The sequence below is a fragment of the Cataglyphis hispanica genome, chromosome 7 (genome assembly GCF_021464435.1).
Source record: "Cataglyphis hispanica isolate Lineage 1 chromosome 7, ULB_Chis1_1.0, whole genome shotgun sequence".
NCBI lineage: Eukaryota > Metazoa > Arthropoda > Insecta > Hymenoptera > Formicidae > Cataglyphis > Cataglyphis hispanica.
Genome location: NC_065960.1, coordinates 570,304 through 588,106, shown reverse-complemented (window position 1 = coordinate 588,106; position 17,803 = coordinate 570,304). Strand labels below are relative to the sequence as shown.

Sequence of the window (17,803 nt, the reverse complement as noted above, 5' to 3'; positions counted from 1 at the left end):
TGTTTTATAAATCAAAAATACTGTTGTAGTTTAAATTTTCTAAAATAATGATATTAAAAAATTGTGCCAAATAAATAAAAATTTATATTATAAAATTAATTTTAGTATTATTTAAATAAAAACATTTAAATGAAAAAAATTGTTATAATAGTTATTTTAATTTCCTAGAAAAATAATGATATCAAATAATATTACGCCAACTGAATAAAATATATTTCTTTTATTATTTCCATTAATAAGAAAAATTATAATTAAATTTAATAAATTATAATACATAAAAAAATTACATAAGATATGATATAAAAAAACAATCATATATGTATTTATTCTAATAACTATATGGGTGTCCTAGATCACCCGTACATCCCTTTTCTTTCAAAAACTAAGCATTTTAGAGAAAAACGTTTTGAACAAAAATTGTATGATTTGGGGGTAACATAAGATGGTGTCATTGGTTTGACTTTAGATAGCATCGTTAAGGTCAAGTCAAGGACACCTTTAATTTCTTAAATGGAATTCCCTGTTTTTTATTTAATATTTTTATAGCTTATATCGAGAGCTTTTCAAAACACTATAATAAAGTATTTTTTTATTAAAAATTTTTTGAGTTATCTTGTATCTTAATCTGACATATTTTAGTATAAAATATAAAATATCTCGAAAATTATTTAGTGTTTGATAATTGTATCGTAATACTTTTATGTACAGAATATTAAGATGAATCAAATGGTGTAAAGAAAAAATAAATAATTGTTATAAAAAAATATATTGCAAAAAAATTGCATACTTTTTTTAAAAACAATTATTTTCTGTACACCATTTTATTCATCTTATTATTCTGTATATAAAAATATTATAATACAATTATCGAAAACTAAATAATTTTTGAGATATTTTATATTTTATATTAAAATGTGTCAGATTAAGATACAATATAACTCAAAAAATTCTTAATGAAAAAATATTTTATTATAGTATTTTGAAAAGCTCTCATTATAAGCTACAAGAATATGCAATAAAAAGTGGAGGTTTCCATTTAAGAAATTAAGGTGTCCTTGACTTGACCTTAAAGATGCAATCCAAAGTCAAACCAATGGCACCATCTTATGTTACTCTGAAAACCATACAATTTTTATTCAAAACGTTTTTCTCTAAAATGCTTAGTTTTTTAAAAAAAAGGGTTGTACGGGTGGTCTAGGACACCCTGTATATTCTGAAAAATTTATTAAAAAGAGGAAACATATAAAACAAAAACAAAATTGAAAAAACTTTATACAAAAATTAGAAATTAAAAGTCTATATTAAAAATTAAAAATTTGAAAAAGTAAAAAATTAATACAAAATAAAAAAATTAAAAAAAATTTTGCTCAAGATCTTGGCGCTGCTAAACTGAACAATATGCTAATAATATTTACGTACTCCGTACATTTACGGAGTTGCAATTATTGATGTAATAAAATTAATATTTAATATTTAAATAAAATTAATTATTTGTTAGTTTAAAATACATTACAGTTATTAATTTTGAAATTAAGCAGGGCCAAAACTTTGAGCAAAATTTTTTTTTGTTACTTGATTTTGTATTAATTTTTAACTTTTGTCCAAATTTTTAATTTTTTGTAAAGATTTTTAATTTCTAATTTTTATATAAAATTTTTAGTTTGGTTTTTATTTTATATGTTCCCTTTTTATTAAACTTTCTAGAATATATATATAGTTATTAGAATAAATACATATGTGATTGTTTTTTACATCATATCTTATGTAATTTTTATATCTTGTAATTTATTAAATTTAATTATATTTTTTTATTATTGGAAATAATAAAACAAATGTATTTTACAAATTATTATTCAGTTAGCATAATATTGTTTGATATCATTATTTTTCTAGGAAATTAAAAAACTATTTTGTATAATAATTTTTTAATTTAAATGCTTTTATTTAAATAATAATACACAAATTAATTTTGTAACAAATTTTTAGTAATTTGACGCAATTTTTGATATCATTATTTTTGTAGGAAATTTAAACTATTTTGTACAACAGTGTTTTTGATTTATAGAACAGTTCTTTTAAATGTTTTTATTTAAATAAAAAAATTAATTTTATAATACAAATTTTTACAATGATATTATTATATATAGAGTTAATTATTATATATAGAGTTAAAATAATATTATTTTGTACAATTTTTTACAGTAATTTAAAATAGTTTTTTGTGTAACACTTTTTTACATGGCACCTGTACTTGGCGCCTTTTTTTAATCTTTTTTTTAAAAAGTAAGTTTTTTTAAAGATTACATAAATATAATTTTGTAATTACACACATGAAATTTTCTGTTATTAATAATACAAATAAATAATCATATATTTTTCTTATGTAAAAAGAATAAATCGCAATGTAGTAAATAAGAATAAATATTTTTATATCAAATTTTGTTTTCAAAAAAAATTTTAAAAATTGAAAATTTTATAATATATTTTGCATTTCTTAATTTGATTAACGGTAATTATTTAGTACAATAAAGCCAGCTCCGATGACCTTGATCTTAATAAATGTTGTCAAGGACATAATTCTGAGTAACTTTTCCTCATAACTTAATCGGCGGTTATTGTTTATTAAAAAGTTATAAATAAAAATAGTTTCAGAAAAATGAAACGTAATTTTCACATCGGTTTGTTATTTCCACGCAAAAAGCAAAGTCCACTCAAATCGGGATCTTAATTCGGATGTGAAACAAAGTTTTTTTTTTATTACTCCTATTCTTTTTACAATCTGTCTCAAGGAGACATTTAGCAAAGTATATGTGTAAAAAAAATGTGGAGTGCATGAGCTTATCAGCTCATCCCTATATATCATCAATTTAAATTAAGAGATCTTGCGGAATCTTCCTTTTCGAGCATCATTTAAGTCTTCCCTTTAGCTAACAGCCAGTGAGTTAGGATGGTTTTCTAGTCGTGCATGATATTTTTGATTATACCTCTTAACTTTCTCCTTAATTGTGGGTATCTGAAGATCGCCATGTAATTCGTTTGTAATGTATCAAGAGACGTTAACTATTATGCGTAGTAATTTGGATTTTTAGATGATTTCGATGGGATGACCTCCATCTGAACACGTAACAATTGGACACCGCCCGATTGGACACGGATTATTTGTCGCTGCTCGATTGGACACCGCACGATTGGACACCACATGATTGGACATCGTACGATTGGACACCGCACGATTGGACAAAGTTGTAAACCCATGTGGAACCTCATTTCGCATTGAAAAGTATATGCATAGAGACAATACGTTCCGCCCCCCACTCTACAATGGGGGCTTCATTACCATTAAAATTAGACACATAGGTTTTGTTTGAACCTCGCTTTGCGTGGAAAATTGTAAACCTATGTGAAATCTCACTTCGCGTGGAAAATTGTAAAATCTATGTTAAAACCTCATTTCCTAACCTAAAAGTGCGATGTTCAATCGTGTGGTGTTCAATCGTACAGTGTCCAATCGTGAGGTGTCCAATCGTGCGGTGCCCAATCGTGCGATGTCCAATCGTGCGATGTCCAATCGAGCGGTATCCAATCGTTACGTGTCCAAATGGAATACGCCCATTTCGATGTTGGAATTTGAGACAAAACCCCACTTTCCGCAGGTCCAGATCGGTTTAATAATACTTTTATAAAGCAGTAGCTTATTTTTCGTTGACAATTAAGAACGTCGCCCAATTACCCAATACATTTTATGTAATTGATGTCCCAGCTGCTTGCGTTTATTAAAAATATGCTTTTTAAAATATGCTTTTGCCAACTGAGCTTTCTGTCTAGGAGTATTCCTAGATATTTGGCGTCATCCGCTTAAGGAATTTGATGGTTGTTTAAGAAAATTGATGGACATGTTTCCTTACACAATGTAAACGTTACATACTCAAATTTGGTTTCATTGGCTTTTATGCGCCATAATTTTAACTATTTTTGTACTGCATAGATGCCTTTTTGTAGGGTTTGAGATGCCTTCGAAAGGTTCGCTATTTACTGCTAGCAATGAAATATTGTCCGCAAAAGTAGCGATTGTAATATCAGAGATAAATGGAAGATCTGTAAATAATAGATATAATAGAGCCAAGAACACTACTCTGCGAAACATCAGAATAGATATCGTAGAGTGATATAATGGCATCGTGTTTTACTATGAATGTTTTGCAATGTTGTTCTGAATGTTCCAGGTATGACCTGAGAATATTATAAAAGTTCTCAAAGGCAGGTTTGTTTGGATTTTAATCAGAAGTCTATCATGCCAGACTTTGTCAAAGGCCTGCGCTTTTGATGCGTAAAGAGATGTCAAGAAAGGCCGCTGAGCAGTATTTTTTTGTTTCAAGAGCATTATTGATTTTGTCGATTATTCTGTGCTCTTATTTCGTAGTCGCGTGTTTCCGACGAAAACCGAATTGATGTGTTGATATCAAATTATTTCCCTCAATTATAGAATATAGCCGTTTCAGTAATAGAGTTTCGAACATTTTCGAAGCTATGAATAACAATTTTATCGATCTATAGGATTTTACATCTTCAACAGGTTTGGCAAGTTTTAAAATCATTATAATTTACGCCACCTTCTATTGAGGGAGGAAATACTTGTTCTCAGGATTGCATTGCAGACTTGTGTAAGGAAAATACGGCCTACATCTAGGGAACTTCTTTATGACATAGCCAGTAATCAGTGGTATTCAGGCGCCTTATTAGGCTTCATTACTCTTATTGTAGCATATATTTCATTTTTTTTTTTTTTGAAAGGTTTTATTGGGATATTAGGTTTGTAGAATTCAGATAAGGTAATAAAAGTTTCATTTTTCTCATCGAGAGTTGCTTCCCCAGACTTTGGCATGAAGACTTTAGACAGATGATCTGCGAAGTCTTCGGCCTTATTCTTGTTGCATCTCGCCAAACTTCTGTTGGAGCCTGCGGAAAAGAGAAGATGATTGTTGCGTCTTTTAGGCTCTTAGTAGCCTTCCATAGAGAATAATTTGTCGTCGTTGTGGCACTGAGGTTCTGCAGATATTTCTTGACACCGCTATTCCTAAGGTCTAAAAAAAATTTTTTTATCTCTTTTATAAGTTTATTTAGTTTAGTTTTCAGCGTAGGGCAGCGGTGTGCCACCCTTTGCGGATATGTCGTTTTTCAGCCAGGATAGAATTTATTACAGTGGGCATGATGAAGTATATTCTGTATGACGATTTTGAGGTCTAGCGTCTCATGCAGCGCATTGAATACATTGATTAAAATGCTCTAGAGCTTTAGCAATGTCAGCTTCCAATTTAAGTCTAATTTGAATATTGAGATTAAGAGTAACGAATTCCCGAGAAAGCAGCTAATTGGTTTTGTTGTTATGCAAGACGCAAGATTTGCATTTGGTTATTATCTTACTGCTTAATGTTAGTAGAACAGAAGAATGATCTGAAGAAAGTTCCAGACAGGATTCGGCTCTAAAATATTGTTTGTGTATATCTTTAACAACAGCAAAGTCGATTAGATCAGGAATCTTGTTAGTATTTGAAGGCCAGTAGCTGGATTCCCCTGCAGATATGAAGTCCAGTCTAAGGGAAACAGAAGCTTTATATAATTCACACCTCTTCGGTTGGACTAATTTTGATCCCCATTGTACATGTTTGGCATTATAGTCCCCAACAACTATAAAACGCTCTTCTAGTGTATTGAAGAAAGTCGCATACTGGTCCTTTTTAATAGTGTGTTTTAGAGGATTGCAAACTGCAGTGATGGGACCAGCCCAATCTTTGATTACTATACTAATAGTCTGCATGTACATTTCACAGAAATTGTTTTTTGCGTAGTGTCTAATGTTACTTTTAATTGTAACTGCAAAACTGCCGTGTGCTATGCCATTCGAGTGGTTTGAGTTGTAAGTATTATTATAGTTGGGTACGCGTAAGTAACTTTTACTAGTAAAATATGTCTCGGAGATATTAAATATTATGTCTAGTTTATGACTTAATATAAATTCTTTTCATTCTAGCAAATGTAGTGCTAGTCTATTAGCATTCCAGAACGCTATTTTAAGTACAGAAGCCATTATGACATTTTAGCGACTAAAGCAGTTAAAATGTTTAACATAATATCTATTTTGTGCATGAGATCTTTCATCATGGATTTTAATTTATTTATATTATTTAAGTCCTTTGGCATTATTTGACTTGCAGTCTGGTTTCTATAAGGTCTTTTTTTGTGTCTGGGAGTTGAGTCCTGTACGGCCTAGGCGTATATCTTGTTACTAGGGTATGTTATGCCTTAGAGATTTCCTTATCTGCTTCATAGCCTGAGACTCCAGATTGTTCTGCATACGCGAGGGAAATTCTTTTTTTCTCAAAGGTGGATAGATGATTCTTTGCAGGTTCTTATATGCAGTGCAGCCCTTATAATTTGCGGGGTGATTTCCTCCGCAGAGCACGCATTTAACATTGTTTGACCTTTCCTTGCGAGAGCAATTAGCAATAGAGTGCATTTGACGCATCTTGCTTTCTGATAGCAAAAGCTTTTTGTATGCCCGTAGCGTTGGCAATTTATGCATTGAGGAATCTCACGTCTGCTGTGTGGTGGTTCAAATGAGTTTTACATTGTAAGAGAATTTTAATTTCATATATTCGTTTGTTATTCAAGTCCGGTTTTAATTCAATGAAAAACATGAAAAAAGGCTTTTCGATGCCTCTCTGCTTTATCTTTCAAATAAAACTGATGAGATATTTTTTAAGTGTCCTTTTTTATTGATTTCATTTATCTTATCTCATTTATATCGGTTGAATATGCATATTGAAGTGCATATTTTTCAGTACAACCTTGAAGTATCTCTCCTGTTTTGGTTTAAAAGTGTGGAATTCGATGGTCTTTTCTTTCAGGGTATTCACTATAATTGCATAATGCTGAGAAGAACCTAATTCCTTACCTGTATCCTTACTTGGTCATTACTCAAGAGTTTGATTGCATAACTGTTAGGTGCTATCTCATTCAATAGATGAATAAGCGGTTGGATATTACAAATCCACAAAAATAGGAAGAGGTTTGACAATTTTATTTTTAAGGCTGTTTTTATTGCCTTGATCTTTGGTGTCTGACTCTTACTCCAAGCTTTCAAATCTATTAAATACCTCAACCTGCACTTGGATCTGAGTGTTTTTATCATCTTGGCTCTGTAAAAGTCGATCGCATACTGAAGGGGATCTAGGTCTGGTTTTATTGCTGGTTTTATTGCGAATTTACTGGTTTGATTTAGTAGGGTCTTGTTATATGCTGTTTCAATTAATTATATAATGTTTAATACTTTTATTAATATACAATAGTTGACCTCCCTCCCCCCAGAATCTGCGGAGTCGACCTTCGAAGAGGATTTTCCAAACTTATGCCTGGTCTGCCACCTGGGGTATTTTCTCCTGAGTGCGTTTTTTCTATTGCTTAATTTATTTGCCTTATTTGGTCCGTCCCGGATATTTTATTTTTCCAGTACCCTCCGGTTAGCCGGCGAGCATTTCCCAATCCGCCTCCTGGGGAGGCGCCTGATGGAGTAGTGCCCCTTACGGGATGTGAAACAAAGTGTATACATAATTGTAATATTAGAAAAAGTCAGTAGACATGGTTTACGCGAAGCGAAATCCGTCTCATATCGCCATGTGCTTCGAACGCGAAACAAGGTTTATAATTATATAATTTCACATGAGTTTGTAAATTGTACGGTTTATGTTACAAAATACATGCGTAGACGCAGGGTTCTGCCCTTCTCCTCTTTCCTACGGAATAACTTCACTTTCGGAAGATAACTTAATCCAAACCAAATTTTAATTTCAAATCAGAAATAAGTTCAGGATTAGGTTTTCTCGAGTGAAGATGCAGGGGAAGGGACAGAATCTCTCCCCCACCCACACATGCACTGTATTACATACATATATCAGCCAATTACTTCTTTTAGCACTGACATAAAGTGACAAATTTCTCAAACTTCTTTTATTTATAACTTTTTAATAAATAATGACCGCCGATTAAGTTACAAGGAAAAGTTACTCAGGGTTATGTCCTTGACAATATATATATATATATATATATATATATATATATATATATATATATATATACATATATATCAAAGCCAAGGTTATCGAAGCTGACTGCTCTATATTAAACAATTATCTGAGTAATTTTTAGCTTTTATCTTTTACTTTATTATTATTAGGTTGTTAGACATAAAATGATAGATATCATAGTATGATGAAACTGGTTATGGTTTAAATAGTAAAAATTGTCGACAAATTGTATAAATAAAATTTCAAATTGTAGTATAAGTTTTATAGAAAAACACATCATTATTTCATCTTTGAACTTACGTTCAGAGTGCATTACTGCAAAGCAGATTGAAATAAAAAGAAATTGACAATGGATAACCAAGACGTATAATTATATTTTATGAGTTTCAACTTAGACATACAATCAAACAACAGTCAACATCACAATGCGACATTTGGAAAAGACAACTAGTAAACAGACAACATGTGAGTTTAAGATATTTCAATTAGTAGATATCAAATTTGAATATGAATCACATATAAACGGTTCAAAAATTATTGATAACAAAGAACAATGTTCATATTCCATTTGTATACAAGTATGAATAAAAAAAATTATCTGCGCTCTGTTTTTACAATTTATTATAACTACAACTTCAACGTACATCATTTTTTACATAATCCTCTTACTTTTAAATGCATTTGGTCCAACATTCTACAAATTTATTTATTCTCTCAGAAAAAAATGTTTCTGCTATCAGTCCCGTATATACCAAATCTTTTACATATTGTTTCGTAGGAAATCAACAAGCTGCTGCTGCTCATACAGTAGAAATTGGGATTTAAAATTTTGGATCCATTGTTTAGCTCTGATCTCGCTCTTCTAAATCAAATAAATTACGCCAAATTACGTAAATTACGTCATTGGTGTTCTAAAATCTTATATGGATCGTATAAGACTTTAAACTTCGGATTTTGAAGTATTTCAATTATATGAGTTGTAATAGGTCATCGATTTGTTACGAATAAACATGTGAAAAATGCATACGTGGCTGACAGTAAAGACTAAAAATAAAAATATTTTTCTCTAAAGGCAAACATGTGGAACGTTAGACCAAGTGCATTTAAAAGCAAAGCACGCACGCACGCACGCACGCACGCACACACGCACGCACATACACACACACACACACACATACATTTGTATCCCTATGTATAATTGTATTGGCAAAAGTGTATTGCATATGCTGATGTTCTTTTTTATTTTAATTAATGAATTTATTTTAAACAAAATTATGCACTACAATTTGAAATTTCACTAAAAATTGGTTTTTTATGTGTAACAACCTAATATTATAATTGTTAACATAATAAATATTAATTTTTTATATGATTTAGCAATAACTTAAAAGAAAGCTGATGAATCACATGTTAATCACTAACATCTCGCGCGTAAAATAATATTTTTTTTACATTAACTCGCGAATCGTTTAATTGCGTTATAGAATATATCAACCGTTGTTACTTGCTACTTTATTACGCTATTTTGCGAATGATAAAAGAGAATGGAGTAACCAGGTGTATTACAACGGAATCGGTATAATTCTATTATCTATACTGGATACTTTTATTACACATTATGCTATACATTGTACCATGCATATAGGACTGAAAATCAAAATAGCGTGTACTGCATTATTGTATCAAAAGATATTAAAACTCTCCAATTCAGTGTTACATAATGAAACTTCCGTTGGACAGGTAAACCAAGTATATAAATAATTTTGAAAACAATACAATATTGATATAAGATGGAGATACAGCGAAGTCTTAATACGAATAATAATCTAAATGATTATTATATATGCATCTGAAAAATTATATTTTATACACTCCAATTTTAGATAGTAAATTTCCTGAGTAGTGATATTACTAGATTGGAAACATCCTTAATAGATCTGCATTACATTTGGATTGCGCCTATTCAAATCATATGGATTATATATATCATATTTTCCGAGGTTGGATGGGCAGCAGTGATGGGAATGTCGATATTTTTATTATTTATTCCTTTTCAAGGTAAGAGTTTTCGACATTATTTAAATCGGGACTAAATTTATAATAAATTCAAATTAATATTAATTCATATATTATTAATATTAATTTTATTCTTTTGTACCATTTCATTTCATTCGCACAAATTAGATTATATATCAGAGATGAATAAACGAAAATAAACTATTCACAAAAATTATAGGAACATTAAAGTTTTTTAAAAAAACAGGTAAAATTCATCCTGCTGTAATTTCATTAAAAATAAACAAAATTTAGATTCAAAGAGTGATTTTAAAACTTCTCTTTTAAAAAATCTCTTCTCTCAAGAAATAATTATTCCTCCAAAAAATCCTTACAAAAATAAAAAAAATCCTAACTTACGCAAAAAATTACAAAACTTTTAATTTTTCTCTAAAAAATAACTTTTAAAAGAAATTTTCTTTGAAAATAATTTTCACTTAAAAAATAAAAATCAAAACTAAATAGTTGAAATCAATAGTTAAATAGCCAAGTACATAGAAGCTAGTTCAATAGAAAGTTTAGTTTGTAAAAAATTGTAATTTGAAATAATACTTCATAAATACAATCTTGCAATTATAGAAATATTATAGATTCTATGGAGAAAATTAAAAAAAAAATTAATTTTTATCAAGTCCAAACTCTCGGAAGGATAAGTCACAAGGAAGGCCGCGACAACTGTTAAATAAATTTAAAATAGAATATTACGTCCAGACTCTCGGAAGAATGAATGGCAAGGAAGAACGCAATAACTATTTTAAATATCCCGAAATCAAACGCCTTATGGGCGTAAGAATCGGGTCGAGCGAACTCGAAGATTCGGAAAACAGGTAAACGACTAGGTTGCTGTTACCCTATTTGTTCGAATGTTCGCTCGGTGGTCCCTTTTTAATCAGGGAATATAATTCCTATTATTCGGGATGGTATCAAGTGCGATCTTTTATTTTGGAAATGAGAGAAGGGGGTTAAAGAAATATTTTTAATTAATTAATAAACATTTTGATTTATTCAAAAATATAAGGAAAGTTTAATTTTATACATGTTCTTACATTTATACTTAATTATTAATAAGAAAAACTAATCTTTATTTGAACGTATGTGTGAGTGTATATGTATGTGTTCATTTATTCGCTGGTGTTACATTTTTTTCTAAATATATCAGAGTGGTATAACCAAGTTAAAAAAAATAAAACTCATGTACGCAGAGTCGCACCGCATAATGTCGGTTAGTGTTGAGCCTATCTCTGTTGCATTGTTTAATCCTTGGACGAAAGAAATATCTGACCGGAGCATTTTGCCGCAAGGTTGAAGACAAAAAAGGAAAGAGGATTGAAGATTTTAGTGTGATGGATATGACCAACCAAAGTGGCGAAATAGCCAATAATCGTACGAATTTCGATCTATTGTAACGTCTTAGTAATTAAAGTCATATAAAATATTAAACAACCAAGGTCACATCGTGATCTCTCCTTATTCCTCAGTTTGTATATCCCTCGCCCGAAAATGTATCTTGTGCTCTGTCCAAATATTTTCTTCGCCCCAAGGTTTAATTAATTACATTTTTACTTAATTATTAATATTATAACTAACATTGGTGGAATACAAATGTACCATCGTTTACGTACCACAATTACGCAAATATTTTTCATGTGACACAAGCGATTACTGTTATTTAGAAAAAGATATCCTAAAATTAACATTAAAAATTAAAAGAAAATCTTTATTTTTGTTATTTAGAGCCTTATAAACTTTTTTTCTGTTATATATTTGTAATAAATGATTATCTTTCAGAATGTTTAATTATTACACCAGAACAAAAAACAACTTTTTAAATTTTAATCCAGTTAAAATTTTATCAAAATTTGAGGTACAAAATTTCCCCGCAGATGTAGTTGTGTAGGCCAAATTTGGCCAGTATAGTTGAAGGTTAATTGCCATTGAAATTAATGAGAATAAAGATTTTAGTTTTATTTATTCATTTATTCAATTAAAGTAAATGTTTTAATGTCTTTTTATGTATTTCAAGAAAAATGAGATTATCATGAAAATATCTGACACAAAATGATAAACAGTTCTATTTTGTGAAAATTCTCAACTGTTAAAAAGGAATTATGTATTTTAATATAATAATAACAATATTTTCATGGGGACGTCTACAGTTTGCTTATAAATAATATAATAGTTTGTCGCAAAAAGATTGCAGTATGTTTTTAAACTCTTTACTCATATTTCATCGGGATGCTTGATTTTTATGAGTTCCCTCGTCTCACATATATTTGTACTGATATTGATGTCAGTTATTATAAAATCAAAAATATTTTCTTAATCTTCATCGCTATCATCCTCAATCATTGGAATAACGCTAATGCCGTTATATAATTTATTTTAAATTTGATGAGAAAAGAACTAAAAAAAATTTTTTTTGCTAACATATAGTAAAAATAGTGCACTTTTTTACATAAAATCATAATGGCCATGAAAAATATCCCATAGCTATACATATTTTTTCATATTCAAGGTATTTAAATGTACGGAAAAATATGAAGAATAAATCCTTTTATGTTGTCATTTGGATCAAAAAGAAAAAGAGAAAAATTGCTTATTTTTGCGTTATTCTCATCTTTTTGCATCATATTTACATGTTTCTTTTTTAATTTAGAATTTATACCGTTTAAACTGTTACGTCCTGGCGACTCCACGATTCTTTCCTTCCGCAAAGTTGCTAGAATTATCTATTGGTGATAAAAATGAATCGTTTAATAAGCAAATCATCTTACGCTACGCATTTCGTAAACTTTTAGTCATTTGTCAATAACTCTATATCTATGAGAAACCGTGAGAAAAATGCAAGAAGATCGGTGATGAAACCATGCCGATCCGCTCGAATAAATAAAAATTGATAAATATCTCTTGCAGTAGAATTTTCCGGCGGAAAAATAAAGCGATACCAAAAAGATAATAAATTTTTTCTAACAAAATTTCTTCTAACGCAACTGGATCAATAACGATAAAACTATAACAAAAATACTTAATAAATAGAGTCGTATTATTTGCTAAAAGTAATTATAAGAAAATAAATTCTTCTCTAATTATAAGAAAATAAGACCTTTTTATCAGATTACGCGCATGAAAGTCCGCCAGAAAAAGCAATAATCAAGGGATTTTTAATCTATTATCAAACTCACCAATCGAAGATCACCGCAAGTAAAAAACGACAAGTAAGAGAAACACCCCGCCTAACAAAGACACTGGAATAATTTTTAATTTGTTAAATTTTCGGAGAATCCCTACTTCTAAAAATTAGAACACCACCGGAAAGAAACTATAAAAAGAAAACTCATAAGACTCAAAAATATAATTCAGACTTCTCAAGACTTCAGATTTCATTCACTCACCAGTTATTTTTACCATAATTTTATTTTGTGCTTTTGCATAGTGAGTTATGAGTTAGTTACTTGTGCAACAGTGTCCTCATCTCCAACCTATCTGCAATCACGAATCAAACATCGAATCATCGAGAAGAGACAGAGCGAAACATCGCACTAATTCGTCATCTCTCCGACTTCAAATCGTTATTCATAAAAAGTAATTAAATAATTCTTCCTTTCCTTCTTTGTCGTATGTCTTATTTAAATCAAAACAATTTCGTAAGATATTTTATTTTTTAAAATCATTAACTCATTCTGTAATAGCTGTAATAAGCTTTAGAAAATTTTAAAAACTTAATTTAACTCATATGCGAGCGACCAATTTTATACTTCCGACCGTTCTATACACACACACTTATTTATCTATACATTTTAATTTTGATTCTATTTTCAAATGAAACACATTATATTATAATTACTAGTCAGAAAATAAATATTAAAAATAGAATCTTCCCCTTTATTACTCTGACTGATGCCCTCCACTCTCATGTATCATCCGCGAATAAATGAACTCATACACTCACTCATACATTCATATAATTAAAAATTAATTTTTTCTACTTCTCATATAATTATAAGAACATGTATCAATTTTTCAATTATTTAAATAAATAAATGTATACTTTTGTTTAATTAATCTAAATATTTCTTGACCTCTCTCTCGCTTCCAGTAAAAGATCGCACTAGGTCCCATCCCGAGTAATAGGGATTAAATTCCTTGACTAAAAAGGGACCACCGAGTGAACGTCTAAATAACCAGCATCTGAATAACCAGCGTAATAGCGACGCGTACAATTGTTTACCTGATTTCCTTTGAATTTGTTCGACACGATTCTTACGTCGCAAGGCGTTTGATTTCAGGACCATTAAAATAGTTGTTGCGCTCTTCCTTATGATTCATTCTTCCGAGAGTCTGAACGTAATATTCTGTTTTAAAATTTAATAGTTATTGCACCTTTCCTTGTGACTCATCCTTCCAAGTCTAGATGTAGCAAAACAAAGTTTCAGCTTTACTTTGTTTTTGAATTTGTGGTACGACGATTTTTAATGGAGTTGTGAACAATATTAAAATGTTTATTTTTTTATTTAATCGGCAATGAGTCAGTAATAAATAATCTTAAAAAAATTAAAAAGAAAAGATTTTGTATAAAAAATTTTAAGCTCCCACATCAGAAAGTCGAAAACACAGATTTTTTTAGGCATGTGACAGACTGACAAAAAAATGAGAAGAAAATTTCCCATTTTGTCCAGCTTGTACTTTTCTATAAAAAGTATTTTTCTTATATAAAAATTTCCAAATTTACAAAAACTGAAAAAGAATACTTACTTTTCGAACGTAAAGATTTTAAACTCTTTTCTGGATCTGAATTTCGTTTATTTTTAACAAAATTATAGCTGGCTAAATTTTGTCTGTTTTTTAATAAAAATGAAATGTTTTTGTAAGTAATTTAGTATAAATTTTCTTATATTGTATTTATCATTTTAAATATTCTATACTTTCATACTTTTATAATAAAATATTAATAAAATTTGCGAATTTGCGTGTTTGCGAATGACTTTGTATGCATTTCTGTTATGTAATTATTCTTCAAAAATTTGCGTTTAATTTAATAAATTAATCACCTTCACGCTTGGCACATTTCTTAATATCAACTTATAAAACATTTATAGTTAATTCATATTTGTAATAATATTTTATTATTGAAAATAATATCCTATCATTTTTTTAGCAACTTTTTCTTTTATTTGGTGAACAAATGTCATATTATTAAATAGCATAAGTATATTAAATGGTGTATATCATTTCAGCGTTTTTAGCAAAAAAAATCACACCTTTAACACTTAAAGTAGCAGAAAGATCAGATGATAGACTCAGATTGATGAATCAAATAATCACTGGATTACAAGTAATTAAAATGTATGTTTGGGAAATTCCTTTTTATAATCTCATGGAAAAAGCGAGAAAGTAAGTACATTAAATATATTAAATTTGATTTGAACAATGGCGTTCAAGATCAATTAAATATATCATAAAAATTTTTAAACGTTTTCCAAAGAATAGTAAAGATCTTTCCTGCTTAGTTAAATCCACTCCATCTGCACATTATGAGTGAGACGATTATTATCAGACACCCTGTATATATATTGCATACTTTTTCAATTTAATATATTAAGCAGCATTTGAGTTTTATGATATATTTAACTGATCTTGAATCGCCACTAAAGCCTATATATATAGATATCAATGCAAGCATGATATAGAAGATTGATGCCGTTCTTGTAAAGTTTGCATAGAAAAGAGAAGCCCATCTGGAAAAGGGAATTCTCCGTTACAGATTTATAATGTAAGAGCTTCATTTGATAGGGTTCAAATGGATGTGCTTGGTCCTCTTTCTACTACTTCGTCAGGAAATCAATATTTATTAGTTGTAATTGATTGTTTTATGAAATTTAAAACACTTCCATTAAAGAATATTTGAGTAAATACCTTGGCAAAAGCTTTTGTGAATCAGTTTGTTTCTCGTCATGCTGTTCCTTTGGAAGTTCACATCGATCAGGAGAAGAGTTTGAGTCGAAGAGTTTGAGTCGAAGGTTTTTAAAGAGATGGCGCATTTGTTGTCCAATAAAAACGTTTTCGAGTTTTTTTCAACGTTTTATTCATTCTAAAATGTCCATCGGAATCGTGGGCCATTTCCAATATCTGATTGATGCTTTTTCTAGGAACAACGATCTGTAAAACAATAGATTTCAAATTCGGAGCCTCCCATTTTTTAAACAAAACTCCATCCTGTAAAATAAATTTTCGCCGAAATATCCTGAAGAATGATTTCCTGTCGAAAAAAACGCTTTTCCGACGCTTTTGCCCGAATAAAAATTGCAATAATAGGATCTTCCAACAACTTTTTTCTCCATTCCTCCAAATTATCTTTCCCAAAGACTATCCTAGCAACCAAATTTTCTTTCGACTCCACTTTATCACAACAAGCGCATTCTTTCTTTAAGCAAGGTCGTCTCGATAAACTATCAGCATTCTGATGAAATCGCCCCTTTCGAATAATCTCAAATTTATACTGCTACAATCTTTTCAACCACCGAGCTAACTAATCATCTAATTCCTTGAAGAACATTAACCATCGAAAAGAACTGTAGTTTGTTCGTATTAGAAATTTCTTTCTATATAAATAATGATGACACACTTCAGACAACGAAGATTATCACTCTACTATTCGAAAGAGCAAAAGTATAAACAACAAGTCCGTTATGGGCTAACGTAGCACATTAAAGAAGAGCTACAGAAACTGGGGCATGAGGCAACTCGAGTAACGAATATTATTATTAAAAAAAAGATTAACGGAGCGCCAGCAAAAGTTGTGCTTCCTCTTTTCTTTCAACCTGATCCCTAAATCTAACAACAAAGAAGCATATGAATTAAACCAAATACTTCACTGTAAAATTAAGGTAGAACTCCTATAAAAAGAACGAAATTCCGCAGTGTAAAAATTACCAATGTTTTGGACATACGCAAAATTACTGTCAAAAACAGGCAAAATGTGTAAAGTGTGGAGAAAACCATCACAGTAGGGAGTGTAAGAAATTAAAAAAGCAGCATGCAGGTGCGCTAACTGTGGAGAAAACACAGTAAACTGGAAAGAGTCCAGCTTGTAAGGCTAAAATAGAGCTGAAACAATTACTAAAAACCGTAACACAAAGAATCAAGCAGAGAACATGGGAATCCGCAGAAAAAGTCACTCCTGACAAATATTATGCCAAAGTGGTCGAGAATAAACCAAAACAATCTTCTAATAGTCAAATAACAGTGGCCAAGCGGAACAAACCTTCTATTCAAGATAGTTGGGAGATTTTACAAAGTATACAACAAAAAACTAGTAACACAGAGAGAAGACTGGAATTCTTAGAAGAGAGGATATCGCAAACTACAAAAACAATAATAAAAATGACTGACATGACCCTTAGAATCATTACCTGGAATGCCAACAGCTTGTTACTACGATTAAAAGAATTTAAAACGTTTTTAGATCATATAAAAGTGAATATAACGCTAATATCCGAAACACATTTTACACCCAAAAACTACTTAAAGATCCCAAAATATACTACATACCTCACATTACATCCTAGCGGAAGAGCGCATGCAGGATCAGCTATTATTATCAAGAACAATATCAAACACTTTCAACATGAAGAAATCAGAAAAGACTATATATAGGCAACAGTGATTAC

General features: G+C 30.0%; 1 protein-coding gene across 1 annotated transcript in view; it reads left to right on the top strand.

The window, feature by feature from the left end:
- The window catches only part of LOC126850757 (probable multidrug resistance-associated protein lethal(2)03659), a 209,410-nt gene that overhangs the window by 108,126 nt on the left and 83,481 nt on the right, over positions 1-17,803 (top strand). The window contains 3 exon segments of the mRNA XM_050594052.1: positions 9,566-9,821; positions 9,965-10,139; positions 15,371-15,527. Of these exon segments, the coding sequence (XP_050450009.1) occupies positions 9,566-9,821; positions 9,965-10,139; positions 15,371-15,527 (588 nt within the window).